The sequence below is a fragment of the Oncorhynchus masou genome, chromosome 11, assembly GCF_036934945.1.
Source record: "Oncorhynchus masou masou isolate Uvic2021 chromosome 11, UVic_Omas_1.1, whole genome shotgun sequence".
NCBI classification, from domain to species: domain Eukaryota; kingdom Metazoa; phylum Chordata; class Actinopteri; order Salmoniformes; family Salmonidae; genus Oncorhynchus; species Oncorhynchus masou.
The window spans coordinates 18,518,478-18,545,695 of record NC_088222.1 but is presented as its reverse complement, the minus strand read 5'-3'; the positions used below and the strand labels follow the sequence as shown (position 1 = coordinate 18,545,695).

General features: G+C 46.7%; 1 protein-coding gene across 5 annotated transcripts in view; it reads right to left on the bottom strand.

The window, feature by feature from the left end:
• The window catches only part of LOC135548251 (tetratricopeptide repeat protein 28-like), a 153,649-nt gene that overhangs the window by 54,276 nt on the left and 72,155 nt on the right, over positions 1-27,218 (bottom strand). For 3 of the 5 annotated variants that reach the window (XM_064977641.1, XM_064977644.1, XM_064977642.1), the window contains exons 4-15: positions 26,809-26,978; positions 26,603-26,711; positions 26,075-26,205; positions 24,677-24,898; positions 22,746-22,934; positions 22,206-22,302; positions 9,110-9,306; positions 8,805-8,958; positions 7,438-7,609; positions 7,127-7,295; positions 6,834-6,994; positions 6,227-6,715 (exon numbers count right to left, since the gene is read on the bottom strand). In XM_064977641.1, the coding sequence (XP_064833713.1) occupies positions 6,227-6,715; positions 6,834-6,994; positions 7,127-7,295; positions 7,438-7,609; positions 8,805-8,958; positions 9,110-9,306; positions 22,206-22,302; positions 22,746-22,934; positions 24,677-24,898; positions 26,075-26,205; positions 26,603-26,711; positions 26,809-26,978 (2,260 nt within the window). The remainder of the gene's footprint in view (positions 1-6,226; positions 6,716-6,833; positions 6,995-7,126; positions 7,296-7,437; positions 7,610-8,804; positions 8,959-9,109; positions 9,307-22,205; positions 22,303-22,745; positions 22,935-24,676; positions 24,899-26,074; positions 26,206-26,602; positions 26,712-26,808; positions 26,979-27,218) is intronic. The other 2 variants (XM_064977643.1, XM_064977646.1) reach the window with 1 other exon arrangement.

Here is a 27,218-nt window from a genome sequence, read left to right as displayed (position 1 = left end):
GGGTGAGAGAGAGAGATATAAAGACAGAGGAGGGTGAGAGAGATATATAAAAGACAGAGGAGGGTGAGAGAGAGATATAAAAAGACAGAGGAGGGTGAGAGAGAGAGATATAAAGACAGAGGAGGGAGAGAGAGATATATAAAGACAGAGGAGGGTGAGAGAGAGATATAAAAAGACAGAGGAGGGTGAGAGAGATATATAAAAGACAGAGGAGGGTGAGAGAGAGATATATATAAAGACAGAGGAGGGTGAGAGAGAGATATATAAAAGACAGAGGAGGGTGAGAGAGAGATATAAAGACAGAGGAGGGTGAGAGAGAGAGATATAAAAGACAGAGGAGGGTGAGAGAGAGAGATATAAAGACAGAGGAGGGTGAGAGAGAGATATATAAAGACAGAGGAGGGTGAGAGAGAGAGAGATATAAAAAGACAGAGGAGGGTGAGAGAGAGATATAAAGACAGAGGAGAGTGAGAGGAGGGTGAGAGATATAAAGACAGAGGAGGGTGAGAGAGAGATATAAAGACAGAGGAGGGTGAGAGAGAGAGGAGGGTGAGAGAGATATAAAGACAGAGGAGGGTGAGAGAGAGATATATAAAAGACAGAGGAGGGTGTGAGAGAGATATAAAAGACAGAGGAGGGTGAGAGAGAGACAGAGGAGGGTGAGAGAGAGATATAAAAGACAGAGGAGGGTGAGAGAGATATAAAGACAGAGGAGGGTGAGAGAGAGATATAAAGACAGAGGAGGGTGAGAGAGAGATATAAAGACAGAGGAGGGTGAGAGAGAGAGATAAAAGACAGAGGAGGGTGAGAGAGAGATATATATAAAGACAGAGGAGGGTGAGAGAGAGATATAAAGACAGAGGAGGGTGAGAGAGAGAGATATATAAAGACAGAGGAGGGTGAGAGAGAGATATATAAAGACAGAGGAGGGTGAGAGAGAGATATATAAAGACAGGGGAGGGTGAGAGAGAGAGATAAAGACAGAGGAGGGTGAGAGAGAGATATATAAAGACAGAGGAGGGTGAGAGAGAGATATAAAGACAGAGGAGGGTGAGAGAGATATATAAAGACAGAGGAGGGTGAGAGAGAGAGATATATAAAGACAGAGGAGGGTGAGAGAGAGAGATAAAGACAGAGGAGGGTGAGAGAGAGATATATAAAGACAGAGGAGGGTGAGAGAGATATAAAGACAGAGGAGGGTGAGAGAGAGATATAAAGACAGAGGAGGGTGAGAGAGAGATATAAAGACAGAGGAGGGTGAGAGAGATATATAAAGACAGAGGAGGGTGAGAGAGATATATAAAGACAGAGGAGGTGAGAGAGAGATATAAAGACAGAGGAGGGTGAGAGAGAGATATAAAGACAGAGGAGGGTGAGAGAGAGATATAAAGACAGAGGAGGGTGAGATATATAAAGACAGAGGAGGGTGAGAGAGAGAGATATAAAGACAGAGGAGGGTGAGAGAGAGAGAGAGAGAGAGAGAGAGAGATATAAAGACAGAGGAGGGTGAGAGAGATATATATAAAGACAGAGGAGGGTGAGAGAGAGAGATATAAAGACAGACAGAGGAGGGTGAGAGAGAGATATATAAAGACAGAGGAGGGTGAGAGAGAGAGATATAAAGACAGAGGAGGGTGAGAGAGAGGGTAAGAGAGAGATATAAAAGACAGAGGAGGGTGAGAGAGAGAGATATAAAGACAGAGGAGGGTGAGAAAGATATATAAGGACAGAGTAGGGTGAGAGAGAGATATAAAGACAGAGAGGGTGAGAGAGAGATATAAAGACAGAGGAAGGTGAGAGAGAGAGATATAAAAGACAGAGGAGGGTGAGAGAGAGATATATAAAGACAGAGGAGGGTGAGAGAGAGATATAAAGACAGAGGAGGGTGAGAGAGAGAGATATATAAAGACAGAGGAGGGTGAGAGAGAGATATATAAAGACAGAGGAGGGTGAGAGAGAGAGAGAGATAAAGACAGAGGAGGGTGAGAGAGAGATATAAAAAGACAGAGGAGGGTGAGAGAGAGATATATAAAAAGACAGAGGAGGGTGAGAGAGAGAGATATAAAAGACAGAGGAGGGTGAGAGAGAGATATAAAAGACAGAGGAGGGTGAGAGAGAGATATAAAGACAGAGGAGGGTGAGAGAGAGATATAAAGACAGAGGAGGGTGAGAGAGAGATATAAAAGACAGAGGAGGGTGAGAGAGAGATATAAAGACAGAGGAGGGTGAGAGAGAGAGATATAAAGACAGAGGAGGGTGAGGGTATAAAGACAGAGGAGGGTGAGAGAGAGATAAAGACAGAGGAGGGTGAGAGAGAGATATATAAAAGACAGAGGAGGGTGAGGGTGAGACAGAGAGGGTATAAAAGACAGAGGAGGGTGAGAGAGAGATATAAAAAGACAGAGGAGGGTGAGAGAGATATAAAGACAGAGGAGGGTGAGAGAGAGATATAAAGACAGAGGAGGGTGAGAGAGAGATATATAAAGACAGAGGGGGTGAGAGAGAGATATAAAGACAGAGGAGGGTGAGAGAGAGAGATATAAAGACAGAGGAGGGTGAGAGAGAGAGATATAGACAGAGGAGGGTGAGAGAGAGATATAAAGACAGAGGAGAGGACAGAGGAGGGTGAGAGAGAGATATAAAGACAGAGGAGGGTGAGAGAGAGATATATAAAGACAGAGGAGGGTGAGAGAGAGATATATAAAGACAGAGGAGGGTGAGAGAGATATAAAGACAGAGATATATAAAGACAGAGGAGGGTGAGAGAGAGAGATAAAGACAGAGGAGGGTGAGAGAGATATAAAGACAGAGGAGGGTGAGAGAGAGATATAAAGACAGAGGAGGGTGAGAGAGATATAAAGACAGAGGAGGGTGAGAGAGATATAAAGAGATATAAAGACAGAGATAAAGAGGGTGAGAGAGAGATATAAAGACAGAGGAGGGTGAGAGAGAGAGAGATAAAAGACAGAGGAGGGTGAGAGAGAGATATAAAGACAGAGGAGGGTGAGAGAGAGAGATATAAAAAGACAGAGGAGGGTGAGAGAGAGAGATATAAAGACAGAGGAGGGTGAGAGAGAGAGATATATAAAGACAGAGGAGGGTGAGAGAGAGAGATATAAAGACAGAGGAGGGTGAGAGAGAGATATAAAGACAGAGGAGGGTGAGAGAGATATATAAAGACAGAGGAGGGTGAGAGAGAGAGATATAAAGACAGAGGTAAGAAAGACAGAGGAGGGTGAGAGAGAGATATAAAGACAGAGGAGGGTGAGAGAGAGATATAAAGACAGAGGAGGGTGAGAGAGAGATATAAAGACAGAGGAGGGTGAGAGAGAGATATATAAAGACAGAGGAGGGTGAGAGAGAGAGATATATAAAGACAGAGGAGGGTGAGAGAGAGATATATAAAGACAGAGGAGGGTGAGAGAGAGATATATATAAAGACAGAGGAGGGTGAGAGAGAGATATATAAAAACAGAGGGTGAGAGAGAGAGAGATATATAAAGACAGAGGAGGGTGAGAGAGAGATATATAAAAGACAGAGGGTGAGAGAGATATATAAAAGACAGAGGAGGGTGAGAGAGATATAAAAAGACAGAGGAGGTGAGAGAGAGATAAAGACAGAGGAGGGTGAGAGAGAGATATATAAAGACAGAGGAGGGTGAGAGAGAGATATAAAGACAGAGGAGGGTGAGAGAGAGAGATATAAAAGACAGAGGAGGGTGAGAGAGATATAAAGACAGAGGAGGGTGATATAAAAGACAGAGGGGGGTGAGGGAGAGATATATAAAGACAGAGGAGGGTGAGAGAGAGAGATATATAAAGACAGGGGAGGGTGAGAGAGAGATATAAAGACAGAGGAGGGTGAGAGAGAGATATATAAAGACAGAGGAGGGTGAGACAGACAGAGGAGGGTGAGAGAGATATATATAAAGACAGAGGAGGGTGAGAGAGAGAGATATAAAGACAGAGGAGGGTGAGAGAGAGAGAGAGACAGAGGAGGGTGAGAGAGAGAGATATAAAGACAGAGGAGGGTGAGAGAGAGATATAAAGACAGAGGAGGGTGAGAGAGAGAGATATAAAGACAGAGGAGGGTGAGAGAGAGAGATATAAAGACAGAGGAGGGTGAGAGAGAGATATAAAGACAGAGGAGGGTGAGAGAGATATAAAGACAGAGGAGGGTGAGAGAGATATATAAAGACAGAGGAGGGTGAGAGAGATATATAAAGACAGAGGAGGGTGAGAGAGAGATATATAAAGACAGAGGAGGGTGAGAGAGAGATAAAGACAGAGGAGGGTGAGAGAGAGATATATAAAGACAGAGGAGGGTAAGAGAGAGATATAAAGACAGAGGAGGGTGAGAGAGATATATATAAAGACAGAGGAGGGTGAGAGAGAGAGAGATATAAAGACAGAGGAGGGTGAGAGAGAGAGATATAAAGACAGAGGAGGGTGAGAGAGATATATAAAAGACAGAGGAGGGTGAGAGAGAGATATATATAAAGACAGAGAAGGGTGAGAGAGATATATATATAAAGACAGAGGAGGGTGAGAGAGAGATATATAAAGACAGAGGAGGGTGAGAGAGAGAGATATATAAAGACAGAGGAGGGTGAGAGAGATATATAAAGACAGAGGAGGGTGAGAGAGAGAGATATAAAGACAGAGGAGGGTGAGAGAGAGATATATATAAAGACAGAGGAGGGTGAGAGAGAGATATATATAAAGACAGAGGAGGGTGAGAGAGAGATATAAAGACAGAGGAGGGTGAGAGAGATATATATAAAGACAGAGGTGGGTGAGAGAGAGAGATATATAAAGACAGAGGAGGGTGAGAGAGAGATATATAAAGACAGAGGAGGGTGAGAGAGAGATATATAAAGACAGAGGAGGGTGAGAGAGAGATATAAAGACAGAGGAGGGTGAGAAAGAGATATATAAAAACAGAGGAGGGTGAGAGAGAGATATAAAGACAGAGGAGGGTGAGAGAGAGATATAAAGACAGGGGAGGGTGAGAGAGAGAGATATAAAGACAGAGGAGGGTGAGAGAGAGAGAGAGATAAAGACAGAGGAGGGTGAGAGAGATATATATAAACACAGGGGAGGGTGAGAGAGAGATATAAAGACAGGGAGGGTGAGAGAGATATAAAGACAGAGGAGGGTGAGATAGAGAGATATAGAGACAGAGGAGGGTGAGAGAGAGAGAGATATAAAGACAGAGGTGGGTGCGAGAGAGATATAACAACAGAGGAGGGTGAGAGAGAGATATAAAGACAGAGGACGGTGAGAGAGATATATAAAGACAGAAGAGGGTGAGAGAGATATATAAAGACAGAAGAGGGTGAGAGAGATATATAAAGACAGAGGAGGGTGAGATAGAGAGAGATAGAGACAGAGGAGGGTGAGAGAGAGAGATATATAAAGACAGAGGTGGGTGAGAGAGAGAGATATAAAGACAGAGGAGGGTGAGAAAGAGAGATATAAAGACAGAGGAGGGTGAGAGAGAGATATATATAAAGACAGAGAAGGGTGAGAGAGATATATATATAAAGACAGAGGAGGGTGAGAGAGATATATAAAGACAGAGGAGGGTGAGAGAGAGATATATAAAGACAGAGGAGGGTGAGAGAGATATATAAAGACAGAGGAGGGTGAGAGAGAGAGATATAAAGACAGAGGAGGGTGAGAGAGATATATATAAAGACAGAGGAGGGTGAGAGAGAGAGATATAAAGACAGAGGAGGGTGAGAGAGAGATATATATAAAGACAGAGGAGGGTGAGAGAGAGATATATAAAGACAGAGGAGGGTGAGAGAGAGAGATATATAAAGACAGAGGAGGGTGAGAGAGAGAGATATATAAAGACAGAGGAGGGTGAGAGAGAGAGATATATATAAAGACAGAGGAGGGTGAGAGAGAGATATATAAAAGACAGAGGAGGGTGAGAGAGAGATATATAAAGACAGAGGTGGGTGAGAGAGAGATATATAAAGACAGAGGAGGGTGAGAGAGAGAGAGATATAAAGACAGAGGAGGGTGAGAGAGAGAGATATAAAGACAGAGGAGGGTGAGCGAGAAAGAAAAAGGAAAATATTGAGAGAGGGAGAGAGATCTAACGAGACAGACAGAGAGATAAAGAGACAGACAGAGAGATAAAGAGACATACAGAGAGATGAAGAGACAGACAGAGAGATAAAGAGACAGACAGAGAGAATGTCTCAGCACTTACCTGTGTGCGTTGCCCAGTCCCCTGTAGGCTCTCTCCTGGTCCTGAACATGGTTGAGACTCTGAGCCACGGTTAGAAACATCTCACTGTACTTTATAGCTTCCTCAAAGTCTCCCAGAGAGTCATAACAGTCTGCTAGGTTCCCGTAGGCCCTGCCTCTGTCCAGCACACACTCAGCCCCACTCAGCTGCTCCAGCATGGCCAACTGCTGCTCAAAATACCCGATGGCCTCCTCCAGGACGCCCATGTTCATCTTGGCGATGCCCATGTTGCCCTGGACCTGTGCCTCCACGCGGGCGTCTCTGAGGCCCTGTGCCAGGGTGAGCTGGGCCTGGTAGCACTGGAAGGCTGTGACGTAGTCCGTCAGGGCCATGTGGACGGCTGCCAGGCGGCCCAGAGCACCACACTGCCCCTGTTGGTCGTCTAGAGCGGTGCGGGCAGACAGCTCCTGCTGATGGAAGGACAGGGCCAGGTCGTACTGACGGAGGAGTCTGGGGGAGGGAAGAAGGGAGAAAACCACTATTACTTCTCAGTCAATATTATCTGAAAACATACGGGAAGTTTATAAATAAAATACAAATTTAAATCCTAACTGTATTAGGAGTCTACCTGTGGGCGGAGCCTAGCGCTGAGTATGCGTCGGCCTCCATTTTGTGGCCTTTGACCTCCTGAGCCAGGGTGAGCTGCTGCTGGTAGAACCTCACCGCCCCGGCCATGTCAACCCGACACACACACACATCCCCCAGGTTCCCCAGGGCACGGAACACAGCCTGGACACACACGCACATACACATTGTTTTAATGTAGAATCTCACCACCCCTGCCAAGTCCCCTCCAACACACATGCTGACCCCCTCACGACCCATTCCACCAATACCAGTTGTGCTAGTTACTATCTGCACCTGTGTGTTGTTGAGAGCCTGAGCCAGGGACAGCAGGTATCTCTGACAGTCCTCAGCCTTGTTGTATTCCCCCAGGGCTTTGTAGGCCAGACCCAGGTTACAGTAGGCTTTAGCCTGGGACAACTTATCCCCCAGGTCTTTAGCCAGGGCCAGGTCCTGTTCATAATACCTGTTAGGAGAAAGAAGAAAAGGTGTGTTTTCTTCCTCATTTCCTTTTCAAAGTTGACAACTTTCTGTATTTAGTTGGAGAGGTCAGGACAATCTTTAAGAGCTATTATTATACATACAGATGGATGGAGTGTGTCTGCTACCTGACGGCCTCTCTGTACTGTCCCAGGCAGTAGTGTGTGTAGGCCAGGTTGTGGCAGACCTTGCCTTCTTCCTCCAGGTCCTGTAGCTGGGGTGACAGGGTCAGGTACTGCTGGTAGTAGGGAACCGCCTGGACATACTCCCCTCTACAGCAGTGGAAGTTACCCAGGTTACCTACACACACACACACACTTTACCTTTAGGAATCAATAAAGTATATTTAAATTCTTCATTCGTTGGTTTGACCCCTGTCTGTGTTACCTAGTGCCCTGGTCGTGCTCTGTCTGTCTGTTACCTAGTGCCCTGGTCGTGTTCTGGCTGTCTGTTACCTAGTGCCCTGGTCGTGTTCTGGCTGTCTGTTACCTAGTGCCCTGGTCGTGCTCTGGCTGTCTGTTACCTAGTGCCCTGGTCGTGTTCTGGCTGTCTGTTACCTAGTGCCCTGGTCGTGCTCTGTCTGTCTGTTACCTAGTGCCCTGGTCGTGCTCTGTCTGTCTGTCTGTTATCTGGTGCCCTGGTCGTGCTCTGTCTGTCTGTCTGTTATCTGGTGCCCTGGTCGTGCTCTGTCTGTCTGTTACCCAGTGCCCTGGTCGTGCTCTGTCTGTCTGTTACCTAGTGCCCTGGTCGTGCTCTGTCTGTCTGTTACCTAGTGCCCTGGTCGTGCTCTGTCTGTTACCTAGTGCCCTGGTCGTGCTCTGTCTGTCTGTTATCTGGTGCCCTGGTCGTGCTCTGTATGTCTATTACCTAGTGCCCTGGTCGTGCTCTGTCTGTCTGTTACCTAGTGCCCTGGTCGTGCTCTGTCTGTCTGTATTCTGGTGCCCTGGTCGTGCTCTGTCTGTCTGTTACCTAGTGCCCTGGTCGTGACCTGTCTGTCTGTTACCTAGTGCCCTGGTCGTGCTCTGTCTGTCTGTTATCTGGTGCCCTGGTCGTGCTCTCTGTTACCTAGTGCCCTGGTCATGCTCTGTCTGTCTGTCTGTTATCTGGTGCCCTGGTCGTGCTCTGTCTGTCTGTTATCTGGTGCCCTGGTCGTGCTCTGTCTGTCTGTTATCTGGTGCCCTGGTCGTGCTCTCTGTTACCTAGTGCCCTGGTCGTGCTCTGTCTGTCTGTTACCTAGTGCCCTGGTCGTGCTCTGTCTGTCTGTTATCTGGTGCCCTGGTCGTGCTCTGTCTGTCTGTTACCTAGTGCCCTGGTCGTGCTCTCTGTTACCTAGTGCCCTGGTCATGCTCTGTCTGTCTGTTATCTGGTGCCCTGGTCGTGCTCTGTCTGTCTGTTACCTAGTGCCCTGGTCGTGCTCTGTCTGTCTGTTATCTGGTGCCCTGGTCGTGCTCTGTCTGTTATCTGGTGCCCTGGTCGTGCTCTGTCTGTCTGTTACCTAGTGCCCTGGCCGTGCTCTGTGTGTCTCGTAGTTCGCGTGCGATGGTCAGGTGGTGCAGGTAGTGCTGGAGAGCCCGGTCATGAGCGCCCAGAGCCTGATAGGCCACAGCCAGGTTACCATGGGTAGAGGCCTGGGAGGGCCGGTCATTCACCTGGGAGAGGAAAGAAAGGTCAATACCAGGTGTGTGTCTGCCTTCGGTGATATCTGACGCCTATGATACCGTACAGCCTGGTCGTACATCCCCAGGGCTCTCTGTGTGTGTGTTCGTTCATGTGTATGTGTGTTCACGTGTATATCCTCACCTCTAGTGATATGTGCAGCTCCTGCCGGTGGTAGCGTACAGCCTGGTCGTACATCCCCAGAGCGTTGAAGGCATTGCCCATGTTCCCATAGGCCCTACCCTGAGCAGCGTAGTCCCCCAGCTCCTGGACCAAACACAGGTGGGCATTGTGGAGCTTCAACGCTGCATCGTACTCCCCCTTCATCTGATGGATTATACCTGAGAGAGAGGCAGTCCATTGGAGCGAAAGTGAGTGACGGCTAAGCAGAGATTAGGGATCAGACGTGAGGATGACCAATTAGGATCACAGCCAACTGTCTGACACAGACGCTGGGCACGTTCAGAAGGACAGAACGTCTAACAGTGAATCATGTTGGTTCATTTCTATCTGCAATGTTCAAAGCGTTTCATATCCCTGAATACACCCATGTCCGAGTGTGTGTGTGTGTGTGTGGGGGGGGGGGGATCAGAGCTAGAGTATCTGCATCAAACAGGACAAGGGAGGGAGGAATGAAAGAGGGAGTAAAGGTGGAGGAGAGACATATGGAAGAGAGAGCGAGAGGTAGGGGGTGTCGAGACAGCAGATGGATCATTAATACATGGCCCTGATGTCTCTCCGCTTGATCCAGTATGTGTGTGTGTGTGTGTGTGTTTGTAGGCTAGAGGGTCAGTTGAAAATGGAATGGAGCATGAGATGGGCTAAGCTAGCTTGGCATTCTGAGTGGAGAAACTTTCTTTCATCCTGAACACAGCCCTGATGTAACAAGAGGCAAAGTGCTTAGCAGATTGTATAAGGAAGGGTACCATAACATTTTCAATGACTTTCTACTGTACAAAAACATGTCTGTCAATAATATATCAATGGTTGGTTACTTATCCCAAAATCTTTATTCAAAAGAATTTCATGCCAGGAACATTTGACATTGAAAGCTTGAATGATCTATCAATGTTGGACTAATCAATGGCACTGCAGCCATTCTCTTTTAACAGAGTAGATTCTGATCTGCAGCTCAACAGACTTGTGAAAGAAATAAAAAGTTTCAAAATTAGCAAAATACAATTACAGAATTTGCAAACACTCTTCTATCCTCTTCTATCCTTGTCTCGGTTTGCTGGGCCTGCACCCCGATGCGATACACCATTTTCTCCCCGGTGGATTTGGTCTTGTCGAAGACAGACATTTTATCCTGTAGGGCCTTCAGTGGAGTCCTGTGCTCCTCCCTCCATTGGGTAGCAGCCTTCTCCAAAGAAACTGTGGCCTGCATGCTCAGGCACACACTCCACACATGCAAACTCAAGGCAGTAGAGGCTTAGTGTGTAGGCCCTTGGAGTGTGTTTAGGGTGTTGGAGCCTGTCTCGCAGGTGTCCTCCAGGCAGATTCTGCAGAAGCTGTCGCTGCAGTGGGGGTTGAAGTAGTCTGTAAAGTTCTCACAGCAGATGGGACATGACAGGTCATCATCCTCCAGGGGGAGGAGACAGGCTGTCATCCTCCAGGGGGAGGAGACAGGCTGTCATCCTCTCTGGACAACTGGAGAGAAAATGTGATAATTTTTTTATTTAGCTAACTGAGAAAGAGCCAGTGTTGTGTGCTGTACAAGTGTGTTAAAAAGGGAGAGATCGTCTATAAGAGGATACATATTAAAACGTACCTGACTCACACGAAATAGCTTACACACAACGCTGCCCTAATTATGCCCTACAACCCTAATCACAGAGTTAAGTTTGCTAAGTAGACCCCTGTAACACACTTCTTATTTATTAAATGAAAAAAAATAAAAATAAAAAGTTACAAGTAATGTAAGTTTATGATCATTGGACTATTTAACGTTTTAGAATGTTTTCAATGAGCTAGCTAGGTGCTAAGGACAACAACAAGTTAAATAGCTAATGACCTCAACTCAGCTCAAGAGTGAGCAGTCTGGGACAGTGCACGCCAAAAACGCATTTTATTAATGAGCTGTCGAGCTAACTACAAATGAATAAACCTGAGAGATGCACAACAACAATTTGTAAAACAACGTGCCTTGTGTGGTATTTTGGATGCGGTAGCTCCCAACAAACAGATGAAGCTGCAGGTGATGATGTCAACTTCTTCACTGAGTGACATGAGCCTGGACATGTGGGTGTTCAGGTCAGGGGACTGAACTGGGACATGTTCAGTACACAAACATTACGTTGCAGATAGAAATGTCATGAATATTTTTTCAAATAGCTGTGGATGGTTTTAAATCATAAGCACAGTACATAGCCTAGGCTTTCACCTCGATCAGACTGACAGCATCATTTTGTTTTGGTACACCAGAAATACATTTATTTCCAATGGAACGCTGTGTTTGCCTTGCAGCATTGCAGAGGCAGTTGCAGTGTGTTCTGTGATGCATACATTGGAACATATGCATCAAATTGTATGTGTAGACGTGACAGATACAGGAGAAAAAGGTGAATGTTGAACTTTTTTTGCACATATATCTAGTATACATTTTGGGTTACTTAATGAAAAAAGTTTGACTGCAGAATTTATTACGGTGTATTGATGCAAACACACTGTCGGTCTGATTGAGGCATTAAGCCTTGTGCACACCAACTGTGTCAAACTGTATGCGTTCCAGCGGCAATCAGCAACGCTTGGAAATCAAACTGTTGAAAAGATTGTAATCTGTTTGTAGTTAGGCTACCAAAATCATTTCCCAATATTGAGTGACCAGCAGAGAGCATCTGCCATGCCGTTAAATGCACATATTCCCAGAATCCCATGCTTCTCTTACTTTATTATTGGGTGAGTCTACTATTGGGTGAGTCTACTATTGGGTGAGTCTACTATTGGGTGAGTCTACTATTGGGTGAGTCTTGAAGGACTATAATTTCCTCCACCAGGATAGATGGACTTCATATTGTACTCTGTCTCTCCTCTTTCTGTCTCTAGATTGTACCATTTTTTATTGATCTCAGTTCATTTCAGTCATTTTTGTGGTACACAGATTTTTTTTCTGATGTAGAATTGCATGAAATGCATTTTTAAACGGGCAACGTTTACCCCTGGCGCGGATCTCAGATCTCAGCGATTGGTCCAGAACGGTAGTTTTTTACAAACAAACTGTTATGAACTTGAGTGAAGACCCAAAAGCGGTTTTAACAGAAAACAGAGTTCTTTAATGAAAAAACAGGAATGGCATAAATCCTCTTCCAACGTTGTCAGCGGAACAAAAAGAACGTTAGTATAGTGCAGGTGGCACCTGCCAGGCAGACTCCGACAGGACAGGACAAGGTGGAAGCAAACGAGACGACAGCTTGCTTCTGGCATCAAAAAACACAAACAAGAATCAGACACTGAAAGTAGCAGGAACAGAGAAAGAAATAGAGACCTAATCAGAGGGGGAAGAGAGAACAGGTGGGGAAAGAGAGAATGAGCTAGTTAGGGGAAATGTAGAACAGCTGAAGAATGAGAGACAGAGAAGGTAACCTAAAAAGACCAGCAGAGAGAGAGAGTGAAGAGAAAGGACAGGAACAGACATAACAAGACATGACAGTACCCCCCCACTCACCGAGCGCCTCCTGGCGCACTCGAGGAGGAAACCTGGCGGCAACGGAGGAAATCATCGATCAGCGAACGGTCCAGCACGTCCCGAGAGGGAACCCAACTCCTCTCCTCAGGACCGTACCCCTCCCAATCCACTAGGTACTGATGACCACGGCCCCGAGGGCGCATGTCCAAAATCTTACGAACCCTGTAGATGGGTGCGCCCTCGACAAGGATGGGGGGAGGGACGAGCGGGGGCGCGAAGAACGGGCTTAACACAGGAGACATGGAAGACCGGGTGAACGCGACGAAGATAGCGCGGGAGAAGAAGTCGCACTGCGACAGGATTAATGACCTGGGAAATACGGAACGGACCAATGAACCGCGGGGCCAACTTGCGAAGCTGTCTTAAGGGGAAGGTTCTGAGTGGAGAGCCATACTCTCTGACCGCAACAATATCTAGGACTCTTGGTCCTACGCTTATTAGCGGCCCTCACAGTCTGCGCCCTATTACGGCAAAGTGCCGACCTGACCCCCTTCCAGGTGCGCTCGCAACGCTGGACAAAAGCCTGAGCGGAGGGAACGCAGGACTCGGCGAGCTGAGATGAGAACAGCGGAGGCTGGTACCCGAGGCTACACTGAAAAGGGGATAGACCGGTAGCAGACGAGGGAAGCGAGTTGTGGGCGTACTCTGCCCAGGGGAGCTGTTCTGACCAAGACGCAGGGTTACGAAAAGAAAGACTGCGTAAAATGCGACCAACAGTCTGATTGGCCCGTTCGGCTTGACCGTTAGACTGGGGATGAAAGCCGGACGAGAGACTGACGGAAGCCCCAATCAAACGGCAAAACTCCCTCCAAAATTGAGACGTGAACTGCGGGCCTCTGTCGGAAACGACGTCAGACGGAAGGCCATGAATTCGGAAAACATTCTCGATAATGATCTGAGCCGTCTCCTTAGCAGAAGGGAGCTTAGCGAGAGGAATGAAATGAGCCGCCTTAGAGAATCTATCGACAACCGTAAGAATAACTGTCTTCCCCGCTGATGAAGGCAGTCCGGTGATAAAATCTAAAGCGATGTGAGACCACGGTCGAGAGGGAATGGGAAGCGGTCTGAGACGGCCGGCAGGAGGAGAGTTCCCAGATTTAGTCTGCGCTAGACAGAACAAGCGGCGACAAATCGACGCGCGTCACGTTCCCGAGTGGGCCACCAGAAACGCTGGCGAATGGAAGCGAGCGTACCCCGAACGCCGGGGTGGCCGGCTAACTTGGCAGAGTGGGCCCACTGAAGAACGGCCGGACGAGTAGGAACGGGAACGAACAGAAGGTTCCTAGGACAAGCTCGCGGCGACGGAGTGTGAGCGAGTGCTTGCTTTACCTGCCTCTCAATTCCCCAGACAGTCAACCCGACAACACGCCCGTCAGGGAGAATCCCCTCGGGGTCGGTGGAGACCTCAGAACTGAAGAGACGAGATAAAGCATCAGGCTTGGTGTTTTTGAGCCCGGACGATAAGAAATAACAAACTCGAAACGAGCGAAAAACAGAGCCCAACGAGCCTGACGCGCATTAAGTCGTTTGGCTGAACGGATGTACTCAAGGTTCCTATGGTCAGTCCAAACGACAAAAGGAACGGTCGCCCCCTCCAACCACTGTCGCCATTCGCCTAGGGCTAAGCGGATGGCGAGCAGTTCGCGATTACCAACATCATAGTTACGTTCTGACGGCGATAAGCGATGAGAGAAAAACGCGCAAGGATGGACCTTGCCGTCAGAGAGAGAGTGCTGAGAAAGAATGGCTCCCACGCCCACCTCTGACGCGTCAACCTCAACAACAAACTGGCTAGAGATGTCAGGTGTAACAAGAATAGGAGCGGATGTAAAACGATTCTTAAGAAGATCAAAAGCTCCCTGGGCGGAAACGGACCACTTAAAGCACGTCTTAACAGAAGTAAGGGCTGTGAGGGGAGCTGCCACCTGACCGAAATTACGGATGAAACGACGATAGAAATTAGCGAAGCCCAGAAAGCGCTGCAGCTCGACGCGTGACTTAGGAACGGGCCAATCAATGACAGCCTGGACCTTAGCGGGATCCATCTTAATGCCCTCAGCGGAAATAACGGAACCGAGAAAAGGGACAGAGGCGGCATGAAAAATGCACTTCTCAGCCTTCACATAAAGACAGTTCTCCAAAAGGCGCTGGAGGACGCGTCGCACGTGCTGAACATGAATCGAGAGAGACGGAGAAAAAATCAGGATATCATCCATGTAAACGAAAACAAAAATGTTCAGCATGTCTCTCAGGACGTCGTTAACTAGTGCCTGAAAGACAGCTGGAGCGTTAACGAGGCCGAAAGGAAGAACCCGGTATTCAAAGTGCCCTAACGGAGTGTTAAACGCCGTCTTCCACTCGTCCCCTCCCTGATGCGCACGAGATGGTAGGCGTTACGAAGGTCCAATTTGGTGAAAAACCTGGCTCCCTGCAGGATCTCGAAGGCTGAAGACATAAGAGGAAGCGGATAACGATTCTTAACTGTTATGTCATTCAGCCCTCGATAATCCACGCATGGGCGCAGGGACCCGTCCTTCTTCTGAACAAAAAAAAACCCCGCTCCGGCGGGAGAGGAGGAGGAGACAATGGTACCGGCGTTGAGCGAAACCGACAAATAATCCTCGAGAGCCTTACGTTCGGGAGCCGACAGAGAGTATAATCTACCCCGGGGGAGTAGTTCCCGGAAGGAGATCAATACTACAGTCATACGACCGGTGTGGAGGGAGAGAAGTGGCCTTGGAACGACTGAACACCGTGCGCAGATCGTGATACTCCTCCGGCACCCCTGTCAAATCGCCAGGCTCCTCCTGTGAAGTAGAGACAGAGGAAACAGGAGGGATAGCAGACATTAAACAGGTTACATGACAAGAAACATTCCAGGATAGGATAGTATTACTAGACCAATTAATAGAAGGGTTATGGCGCACTAGCCAGGGATGACCCAAAACAACAGGTGTAAAAGGTGAACGAAAAATTAAAAAAGAAATGGTTTCGCTATGATTACCAGAGACAGTGAGGGTTAAAGGCAGCGTCTCACGCTGAATCTTGGGGAGAGAACTACCATCTAAAGCGAACAAGGCCGTGGGCTCCCCTAACTGTCTGAGAGGAATGTCATGTTCCCGAGCCCAGGTCTCGTCCATAAAACAGCCCTCCGCCCCAGAGTCTATCAAGGCACTGCAGGAAGCAGATGAACCGGGCCAGCGGAGATGGACCGGAAAAGTAGTGCGTGATACAGAAGGAGAGGCCTGAGTAGTTGCGCTCACCAGTAGCCCTCCTCTTACTGATGAGCTCTGGCTTTTACTGGACATGAGGTGACAAAATGACCAGCGGAGCCGCAGTAGAGACAGAGGCGATTGGTGATTCTCCGTTCCTTCTCCTTGGCCGAGATGTGGATACCCCCCAGCTGCATAGGCTCAGCATCTGAGCCGGCGGAGGAGGGTGGCAGTGATGCGGCAGGTGGCAGTGATGTGGAGAGGGGAGCAGCGGAGAACGCGAGCTCCCTTCCTCGAGCTCGGCGACGAAGATCAAACCGTCGCTCTATGCGAATAGCGAGAGCTATTAAGGAGTCCAGACTGGAAGGAACCTCCCGGGAGAGGATCTCGTCCTTAACCTCGACGAGGAGACCCTCCAGAAAACGAGCGAGCAAAGCCGGCTCGTTCCAGTCACTTGAGGCAGCGAGAGTGCGAAACTCAATAGAATAATCCGTTATGGATCGATTCCCCTGACATAGGGAAGACAGGGCCCTGGAAGCCTCCTCCCCAAAAACAGAACGGTCAAAAACCCGTATCATCTCCTCCTTAAAGTCTTGATACTGGTTAATACACTCAGCCCTCGCCTCCCAGACTGCCGTGCCCCACTCACGCGCCCGTCCGGTAAGGAGAGAAATGACGTAGGCGATGCGGGCTGCGCTCCTGGAGTAAGTGTTGGGCTGGAGAGAGAACACCACATCACACTGAGTGAGGAATGAGCGGCACTCAGTGGGCTCCCCAGAGTAACACGGCGGGTTGTTGATCCTGGGCTCCGGAGACTCGGAAACCCTGGAAGTGGGCGGTGGATCGAGGTGGAGTTGGTGAACCTGTCTTGTGAGGTCGGAGACTTGGACGGCCAGGGTCTCAACGGCATGTCGAGCAGCAGACAATTCCTCCTCGTGTCTGCCTAGCATCGCTCCCTGGATCTCGACGGCGGAGTGAAAAGGGTCCGGAGCCGCTGGGTCCATTCTTGGTCTGATTCTTCTGTTATGAACTTGAGTGAAGACCCAAAAGCGGTTTTAACAGAAAACAGAGTTCTTTAATGAAAAAACAGGAATGGCATAAATCCTCTTCCAACGTTGTCAGCGGAACAAAAAGAACGTTAGTATAGTGCAGGTGGCACCTGCCAGGCAGACTCCGACAGGACAGGACAAGGTGGAAGCAAACGAGACGACAGCTTGCTTCTGGCATCAAAAAACACAAACAAGAATCAGACACTGAAAGTAGCAGGAACAGAGAAAGAAATAGAGACCTAATCAGAGGGGGAAGAGAGAACAGGTGGGGAAAGAGAGAATGAGCTAGTTAGGGGAAATGTAGAACAGCTGAAGAATGAGAGACAGAGAAGGTAACCTAAAAAGACCAGCAGAGAGAGAGAGTGAAGAGAAAGGACAGGAACAGACATAACAAGACATGACACAAACAGTCATGTGCTTAATTAAAGGAGACTACATTTACTACTGTTAGGCCTCCCGAATCTATCCTAGACTACTCATCACATTAGGAACTGTATCTTACTGTTAGACCTCTGAATCTATTCCTAGACCTAGACTACTCATCACATTAGGAACTGTATCTTAATGTTAGACCTCTGAATCTATTCCTAGACCTAGACTACTCATCACATTAGGAACTGTATCTTAATGTTAGACCTCTGAATCTATTCCTAGACCTACACTACTCATCACATTAGGAACTGTATCTTAATGTTAGACCTCTGAATCTATTCCTAGACCTAGACTACTCATCACATTAGGAACTGTATCTTAATGTTAGACCTCTGAATCTATTCCTAGACCTAGACTACTCATCACATTAGGAACTGTATCTTAATGTTAGACCTCTGAATCTATTCCTAGACTACTCATCACATTAGGAACTGTATCTTAATGTTAGACCTCTGAATCTATTCCTAGACCTAGACTACTCATCACATTAGGAACTGTATCTTACTGTTAGACCTCTGAATCTATTCCTAGACCTAGACTACTCATCACATTAGGAACTGTATCTTAATGTTAGACCTCTGAATCTATTCCTAGACCTAGACTACTCATCACATTAGGAACTGTATCTTAATGTTAGACCTCTGAATCTATTCCTAGACCTATAGACTACTCATCACATTAGGAACTGTATCTTAATGTTAGACCTCTGAATCTATTCCTAGACCTAGACTACTCATCACATTAGGAACTGTATCTTAATGTTAGACCTCTGAATCTATTCCTAGACCTAGACTACTCATCACATTAGGAACTGTATCTTAATGTTAGACCTCTGAATCTATTCCTAGACCTACACTACTCATCACATTAGGAACTGTATCTTAATGTTAGGCCTCTGAATCTATTCCTAGACCTATAGACTACTCATCACATTAGGAACTGTATCTTAATGTTAGACCTCTGAATCTATTCCTAGACCTAGACTACTCATCACATTAGGAACTGTATCTTAATGTTAGGCCTCTGAATCTATTCCTAGACCTATAGACTACTCATCACATTAGGAACTGTATCTTAATGTTAGACCTCTGAATCTATTCCTAGACCTAGACTACTCATCACATTAGGAACTGTATCTTAATGTTAGACCTCTGAATCTATTCCTAGACCTAGACTACTCATCACATTAGGAACTGTATCTTAATGTTAGACCTCTGAATCTATTCCTAGACCTAGACTACTCATCACATTAGGAACTGTATCTTAATGTTAGACCTCTGAATCTATTCCTAGACCTAGACTACTCATCACATTAGGAACTGTATGTTAATGTTAGACCTCTGAATCTATTCCTAGACCTATAGACTACTCATCACATTAGGAACTGTATCTTAATGTTAGACCTCTGAATCTATTCCTAGACCTAGACTACTCATCACATTAGGAACTGTATGTTAATGTTAGACCTCTGAATCTATTCCTAGACCTAGACTACTCATCACATTAGGAACTGTATCTTAATGTTAGACCTCTGAATCTATTCCTAGACCTAGACTACTCATCACATTAGGAACTGTATCTTACTGTTAGACCTCTGAATCTATTCCTAGACCTATAGACTACTCATCACATTAGGAACTGTATCTTAATGTTAGACCTCTGAATCTATTCCTAGACCTAGACTACTCATCACATTAGGAACTGTATGTTAATGTTAGACCTCTGAATCTATTCCTAGACCTAGACTACTCATCACATTAGGAACTGTATCTTAATGTTAGACCTCTGAATCTATTCCTAGACCTAGACTACTCATCACATTAGGAACTGTATCTTAATGTTAGACCTCTGAATCTATTCCTAGACCTATAGACTACTCATCACATTAGGAACTGTATCTTAATGTTAGACCTCTGAATCTATTCCTAGACCTAGACTACTCATCACATTAGGAACTGTATCTTAATGTTAGACCTCTGAATCTATTCCTAGACCTAGACTACTCATCACATTAGGAACTGTATCTTAATGTTAGACCTCTGAATCTATTCCTAGACCTAGACTACTCATCACATTAGGAACTGTATCTTAATGTTAGACCTCTGAATCTATTCCTAGACCTAGACTACTCATCACATTAGGAACTGTATCTTAATGTTAGACCTCTGAATCTATTCCTAGACCTATAGACTACTCAGGATCTGTCTTACTGTTAGTCTGCAAATGCAATGATAGATGCATGGAGTGATTTTTATTAGAATAATACATTTGTAGAGTGCAATTCCCACGCTCAATGAGCATAAGGTAGTAAACTAAAACACTAAAAAAGTTTCCCGTTAGCATCCCCTACTCAAAACACCTGGCCATGGTTCTACATAATTCTATCTGAAAGTTGGCCAACGTTGTGTCCTAAACGTTATCTAGTCTGTGTCTGTGTGTGTGTGTTTGTGTGTGTGAGTGTGTGAGTGAGAGAGTGAGAGCCTGATTCAGTAAGCGTGAAATGTGATCCCATGTAACCCCAATGTAACCCCATAACCCACTGACAGTGTATGTTTTCTCCACTACCAAAGACAGAACCTCACACTGAGCTCTATGGACTGCCTTGAACTAGCCTGCCTGAAAACCAACAGCTAAAACACTGACACTCTTGGAATAGAACTATGTTATCATTGAAGAGGTATGTGGATGATGATGGTGTATGTAGCGCAAGTAAGCGTTTTCAGGTGTGTGTGTGCTTGTTCATGTATGTATGTATGGCAGGGTAGCCTAGTGGTTAGAGCATTGGACTCGTAACCGAAAGGTTGCAAGTTCAAATCCCCGAGCTGACAAGGTACAAAATCTGTCGTTCTGCCCTTGAACAGGCAGTTAACCCACTGTTCCTAGGCCGTCATTGAAAATAAGAATTTGTTCTTAACTGACTTGCCTAGTAAAATAAAGGTAAAATAAAAAATGTATGTATTAGGAAAAGGAGAGCTGCCCCATCAGGGGTGCAGAGATAAGAGGATTACAGAGGAACCTGCAGAGTCTGCAGGAATACAAGTGCACATTAACCCCCTTGGGGTCAGGCATCCTCCCAGAACATGTGCATGCACACACACACACACACACACACCTGGCGGTGCCAGGGGGCATGTTAGTGGCGATAAGGCTTTGGTATTCCCCAGCAGCTCTGAGATAGCCAGCAGTTAACGGATTAGAAGTAATGTCACAAGAGATCCTATAACAGTCTGTTTGGCTGAGGCAGCACTGGAAGCTTATAGGGAGAGTTGCACCCCTATTCTACACACTGGGATGTTTGTGTGTGCTGATACGGTCCTAGGTTATCTAGGTGTTGGGCAAGCCTTCAGACATGACCAAATCCCCAACCAGCTTCAGCCTGCTAACTTGGTAATGAAGCTTTAAATGGCCCAGTCACAAACCACTAAGGAGTTCTACTAGACTCCTTCAGCCAATGACCTACTTGAACTGTCAGATGGATTCCATAAAATATCACTTTAAACTGATAACACTTTATTTTTATGGATTTAACCTTTGTTTAACTAGGCAAGTTAGTTAAGAACAAATTCTTATTTACAATTACAGCCTACACCAGCCAAACCCATGCGACGCTGGGCCAATTGTGCGCCGCCCTATGGAACTCCCAATCACTGCCCATTGTGATACAGCCTGGAATCGAACCAGGGTGTCTGTAGTGTTGCCTCTAGCACTGAGATGCAGTGCCTTAGACCGCTGCGGCACTCAGGAGCAATCATTAAGGTGTGCTTTGAACGATTTAAAACTATTTAAGTTGTTTATAAACTGTTCCTTATTAGTTTAAAGATTTTATATAAATAAGCAGTAACACATGGTCAAATTATGTGATGTATTTTTTTTTAGAGAGAGAGACTAAGAAAAATAGATCTCTACAGCAGTCCTGCACATGCATAGTGTAAAACACACACACACACACACACACACACACACACACACACACACACACACACACACACACACACACACACACACACACACACACACACACACACACAGGTAGGTAGGTTATTGTCCACTCAGCAGTGGGGTCAGATTCAGTTGGTCTCAGATTTCGCCATGCTCGCAGAACCCGAAACCTTGTTAATAAAACATCAGTGTTGATTGGCCAGAGAGGCGCTAGTGGAGTCATGTGATAGGACACAGCTCTGGGTAATTGGACAAACCCCTTCAATAAAACAATGCTGCATCATAGAATGTAGATATTAAACAAAGAACATATGTTTATAGTGCCCAGGACCATCTGTAAAAAGGCCTGTACTGTTGTCCTTCTTTCTATAGCCCTGGCCTCTCTCCTTAATGCTGCTGGTCGATGTGGCATTGAACTGGTCAGGCCATTGGGGGACAGCTCTTTTATCTGTGATGGTATTGTCACGTTCTGACCTTAGTTCTTTTGTTATGTCTTTGTTTTAGTATGGTCAGTTCGTGAGTTGGGGTGGGTAGTCTATGTTCCTTTTTCTATGTTGTGGTTATGTGTTTGGCCTGGTATGGTTCTCAATCAGAGGCAGGTGTCGTTCGTTGTCTCTGATTGAGAATCATACTTAGGTAGCCTTTTCTGTGTCAGTGTTTGTTCCACACGGGACTCGTTTCGTTCGTTTCGTTTATTCACGTTGTTATTTTGTATTTCAGTGTTCTGGCAAATAAACATCATGAACACGTACCACGCTGCGCATTGGTCCGATATTTCCTACTCCTCTTCAGACAAGGAGGACGAGGATCGTTACAGCTATCCAATTTACAACCTTCTGGTCCCAAGGGGGAAACACAGAGAAGATAAATATCTGAGAGAGAGAGAGAGAGAGAGAGAGTAGGACGCTGTCATCATGTCTTACCCAGGTTGGACGAAGCGCGTCCCTTTGCAGCTCTGTCCTGCAGCTCCTCTGCTATGTCCAGCTGCTGCTGGTGGTACTGGCCTGCCCTTTCCAAGTCCTGGAGAACATACAGGGAGTTACGCTGTGTGTGTGTGTGTGTGTGTGTGTGTGTGTGTGTGTGTGTGTGTGTGTGTGTGTGTGTGTGTGTGTGTGTGTGTGTGTGTGTGTGTGTGTGTGTGTGTGTGTGTGTGTGTGTGTGTGAACGTGTGTGTGTGTGTGTGTGTGTGTGTGTGTGTGTGTGTGTGTGTGTGTGTGTGTGAACGTGTGTGTGTGTGTGTGTGTGTGTGTGAACGTGTGTGTGTGTGTGTGTGTGTGTGTGTGTGTGTGTGTGTGTGTGTGTGTGTGTGTGTGTGTGTGTGTGTGTGTGTGTGTGTGTGTGTGTGTGTGTGTGTGTGTGTGTGTGAACATGTGTGTGTGTGTGTGTGAACATGTGTGTGTGTGTGTGTGTGAACATGTGTGTGTGTGTGTGTGAACATGTGTGTGTGTGTGTGTGTCTACTACCTGCATGCAGCGAGCAGCGTGTCCCAGGCCGGCATAAGCCCTCATCTGTATGGTCCTGTCCTCCAGCTCCTGAGCCAGCTGCAGCACCAGGGTGTGGTAGGACACAGCCTTGTCAAAGTCTCTCTGGCTGTGGTGGGCACTGCCCAGGTTACTGTACGCCCGCGCCTCCTCACGCCCATTACCTAGGGTCTACAGATCACATTAGATCATTTTAACGTTGATTTACTTCAGAACACTGAGAATAGATAGGATGGATAGGATGGATAGAATAAATAGTAGTTGAAATGGAAGATTAAAAATATATATATATATGAAATTCAGTTCACTTCCTGAATTGACATAGAATTGACCCCAACCCTGGTGCATTCATACATGTGTGTATGTAAACTCGGCAAAAAAATAAACTTCCTCTCACTGTCAACTGCGTTTATTTTCAGCATACTTAACATGTGTGAATATTTGTATGAACATAAGATTCAACAACTGAACAAGTACCACAGACATGTGACTAACAGAAATAGAATAATGTGTCCCTGAACAAAGGGGGGAAGTCCAAATCAAAAGTGACTGTCAGTATCTGGTGTGGCCACCAGCTGCATTAAGTACTGCAGTGCATCTCCTCCTCATGGATTTTCCAGTTGTTGTGAGATGTTACCCCACTCTTCCACCAAGGCACCTGCAAGTTCCCAGACATTTCTGGGGGGAATGGCCCTAGCCCTCACCCTCCAATTCAACAGGTCCCAGACGTGCTCAATGGGATTGAGATTTGGGCTCTTCGCTGGCCATGGCAGAACACTACCATTCCTGTCTTGCAAAAAATCACGCACAGTACGAGCAGTATGGCTGGTGGCATTGTCAATGTGAAGGGTCATGTCAGGATGAGCCTGCAGGAAGGGTACCACATGAGGGAGAAGGATGTCTTCCCTGTAACGCACAGCGTCGAGATTGCCTGCAATGACAACAAGCTCAGTCCGATGATGCTGTGACACACCGCCCCAGACCATGACGGACCCTCCATCTCCAAATTGATCCCGGTCCAGAGTTCAGGCATCGGTGTAACGCTAATTCCTTCGACGATAAATGCGAATCCGACCATCACCCCTGGTGAGACAAAACCATGACTCGTCAGTGAAGAGCACTTCTTGCAGGTCCTGTCTGGTCCAAGCGACGGTGGGTTTGTGCCCATAGGCGACGTTTTTGCTGGTGATGTCTGGTGAGGACCTGCCTTTCAACAGGCCTACAAGCCCTCAATCCAGCCTCTCTCAGCCTATTGCAGACAGTTTGAGCACTGATGGAGGGATTGTGCGTTCCTGGTGTAACTCGGGCAGTTGTTGTTGCCATCCTGTACCTGTCCCGCAGGTGTGATGTTTGGATGTACCGATCCTGTGCAGTTGTTGTTACACGTGGTCTGCCACTGCGAGGACGATCAGCTGTCTGTCCCGTCTCCCTGAAAAGCTGTTTTAGGAGTCTCACACTACGGACATTGCAATTTATTGCCCTGACCACATTTGCAGTCCTCATGCCTCCTTGCAGCATGCCTAAGGCACGTTCGCGCAGATGAGCAGGGACCCTGGGCATCTTTCTTTTGGTGTTTTTCAGAGTCAGTAGAAAGGCGTCTTTAGTGTCCTAAGTTTTCATAACTGTGACCTTAATTGCCTACCGTCTGTAAGCTGTTAGTGTCTTCACGACCATTCCACAGGTGCATGTTCATTAATTGTTTATGGTTCATTGAACAAGCATGGGAAACAGTGTTTAAATCCTTTACAATGAAGATCTGTGAAGTTATTTGGATTTTTACGAATTATCTTTGAAAGACAGAGTCCTGAAAAAAGGATATTTCTTTTTTTGCTGAGTTTATGTATGTATGTATGTATGTATGTATGTATGTATGTATGTATGTATGTATGTATGTATGTTCATTAGTTAAATACCTTAGCTATGTCCAGGTGTTGCTGGTGACACAGCACAGCATTGGTGAAGTCTCCCAGTGCGGTGTAGACAGCTCCCATGTTGCCCAGCTGGCGAGCCTCTGACAGCGGGCATTGCGTCTGCTGTGCCAACAGCACACACTGTTTATGGCTGGCCAGGGCGTTAGGGTAGTCCGCTATCGCTGTGTATACATGGCCAAGGCTGCTCAGTGCACTGGACGCAGCCTAGAGACACACAAACTCTTGTAAGACTTCCTGTCAGCCCTGATATTTGAACTGACTACCCTCTTGTGAGTGGCCTGCCTCTCTAACATTGAGGCTACTATCACCCCACATTAAGACGGCCACATGACGCATTTTAGAAAGACACACACAATTTAAACAAAAGGAAAGCCCAGTGGGTGAGATGAGGAGGTGTAGAGTAATATGGATATGTGTGTTTAAACTGCCTCAGGCTATGGACCTGTGGTGTTGACTGGAGAGAGGAGATGCAGTAAACCTCTCTCACTCACACCTCAATGTCCTCAGCTCTAAAGCTCTTAACACTCACACACACACACACACACACACACACACACACACACACACACACACACACACACACACACACTGCTTTCGCTACAATGGGCCTGTTTCAAGCACACATTCGTCTTGTTGTCAGGTGTCTTGTCGATTTGACATCTAGGATGCCTTTAAATGACTGCACACACACACACACACACACACACACACACACACACACACACACAAATTGCATAACATATTCAGAACACGCATAAACAAGGTTAACATCCTGAAAGGCATGTTTTGTACAATATTAAACAAACAGTCGATATTCAAAAACCAGCCAGCCAACCAGTCAGCCAACCAACCAGCCAACCAGACAGCCAATCAGACAGCCAGCCAGCCAACCAGTCAGCCAGACAGCCAGTCAGTCAGCCAGCCAGCCAACCAGTCAGCCAGCCAGCTAGCCAGCCAGCCAGCCAACCAGCCAGCCAGCCAGCCAACCAGACAGCCAACCAGACAGCCAGCCAGACAGCCAGCCAGCCAGTCAGCCAGCCAGCCAACCAGACAGCCAACCAGACAGCCAGCCATACACAATGACATGAGAACACACAGAGAATACAGTACAACCATAGAGCTGTGCTGACATTCACACACAGTCAGGTCTGCAAGGTGTCACGTTGAACAAATAATGGAACTTCTTCCTTCACCATAACACAGAGACTTGATTCTCACTGTATTCCAGTCAGAAACAGTGAGTGGGTGGTGTGGCTCAAGGGCAGACACTGTTACATTGTCACATTGCTCTGACTGAGAACAACAGCATGGCTCCTGAATAAAAGAAGGGGAAAGAGTAGAAGTATACAATGGAACAATCACACACACACCACTAGGTACCTCTCTGTCCTTGAGTTTCATGGCGAGGACCAGCTGATGTCTGTGATTGGTTAAAGCCTCCCTGTAGTTGCCCTTGGAGAAGTAGGCGGACCCTAGGTTCCCGTGAGCCCGGCACTCGCCTGATTGGTCACCTGGGAAGACATGATGAGGTGGGTGTGGTCATAAGGTTTTTAAAGATGCTGTTAATTGTAGTGGAGGTGGTTCAGTGAACTAAACTCACATGATGAGAAATCTTGCTTGAGACCTGATGACTCGTGTTAGCTACCAAAGAAAATGCCTTGTCTTCTACTCAGTGTGTTATCGCAGTCTTAAATCACACGTACAGCGGCATCTCTCTCTCTCTCCACCAATACCTAGTGTATGTATCTGTCTGCGTCCAATAGTGCGTGTGTGTGTGCGGGCTGGTGTGTGTGTGTGTGAGGGCTGGTGTGTGTGTGTGTGTGAGGGCTGGTGTGTGTGTGTGAGGGCTGGTGTGTGTGTGTGTGTGAGGGCTGGTATATGTGTGTGTGAGGGCTGGTATATGTGTACCTAGAGTCTTGGCGACCTCCAGGTCTTGCTGCATGTATCCTGTGCTCTTCTCTGCGTTGCCTAGAGACCAGTAGGCGGAGCTGAGAGCAGAGAACACTGAACCTCGGAGCTTCAGAAAGAGGGAAGAAACTCAATGATCATCACACACACACACACACACACACACACACACACACACGCACACACACACACACGCACACACACACCCTTGCCTTCAGAGAGCATGTGCCGATCTTTAGCCCTGCCTCCAGAACCACAACCGAGGCTCCATGGTAACCAGCGGTCAGCAGCTCCTGACCAATCACACACACCACCACAAACGGACTCTTGTCCAGCTTCATCCTCTGCAGCTGCTGGTAGGTGGGTTCTAGAGAGTCTATGGGACACACACACAGAATGTCAACAACAACACTTTGACTGAAAGTGTAAATAAAGTTGAATAAGCTTATAATGACCAAATACAACCACTGTAATAGTTTGTGTGTGTGTGTATGTGTGTGACACCCCAGATCAACTATGGAGGGAACTAATCATATGGAGGAAAGACACAGTGGAGGAGCTAATGAACAGCCTCAAGGTATATCTTTTATTTCTCCATCACTCTCTCGCTATTCTC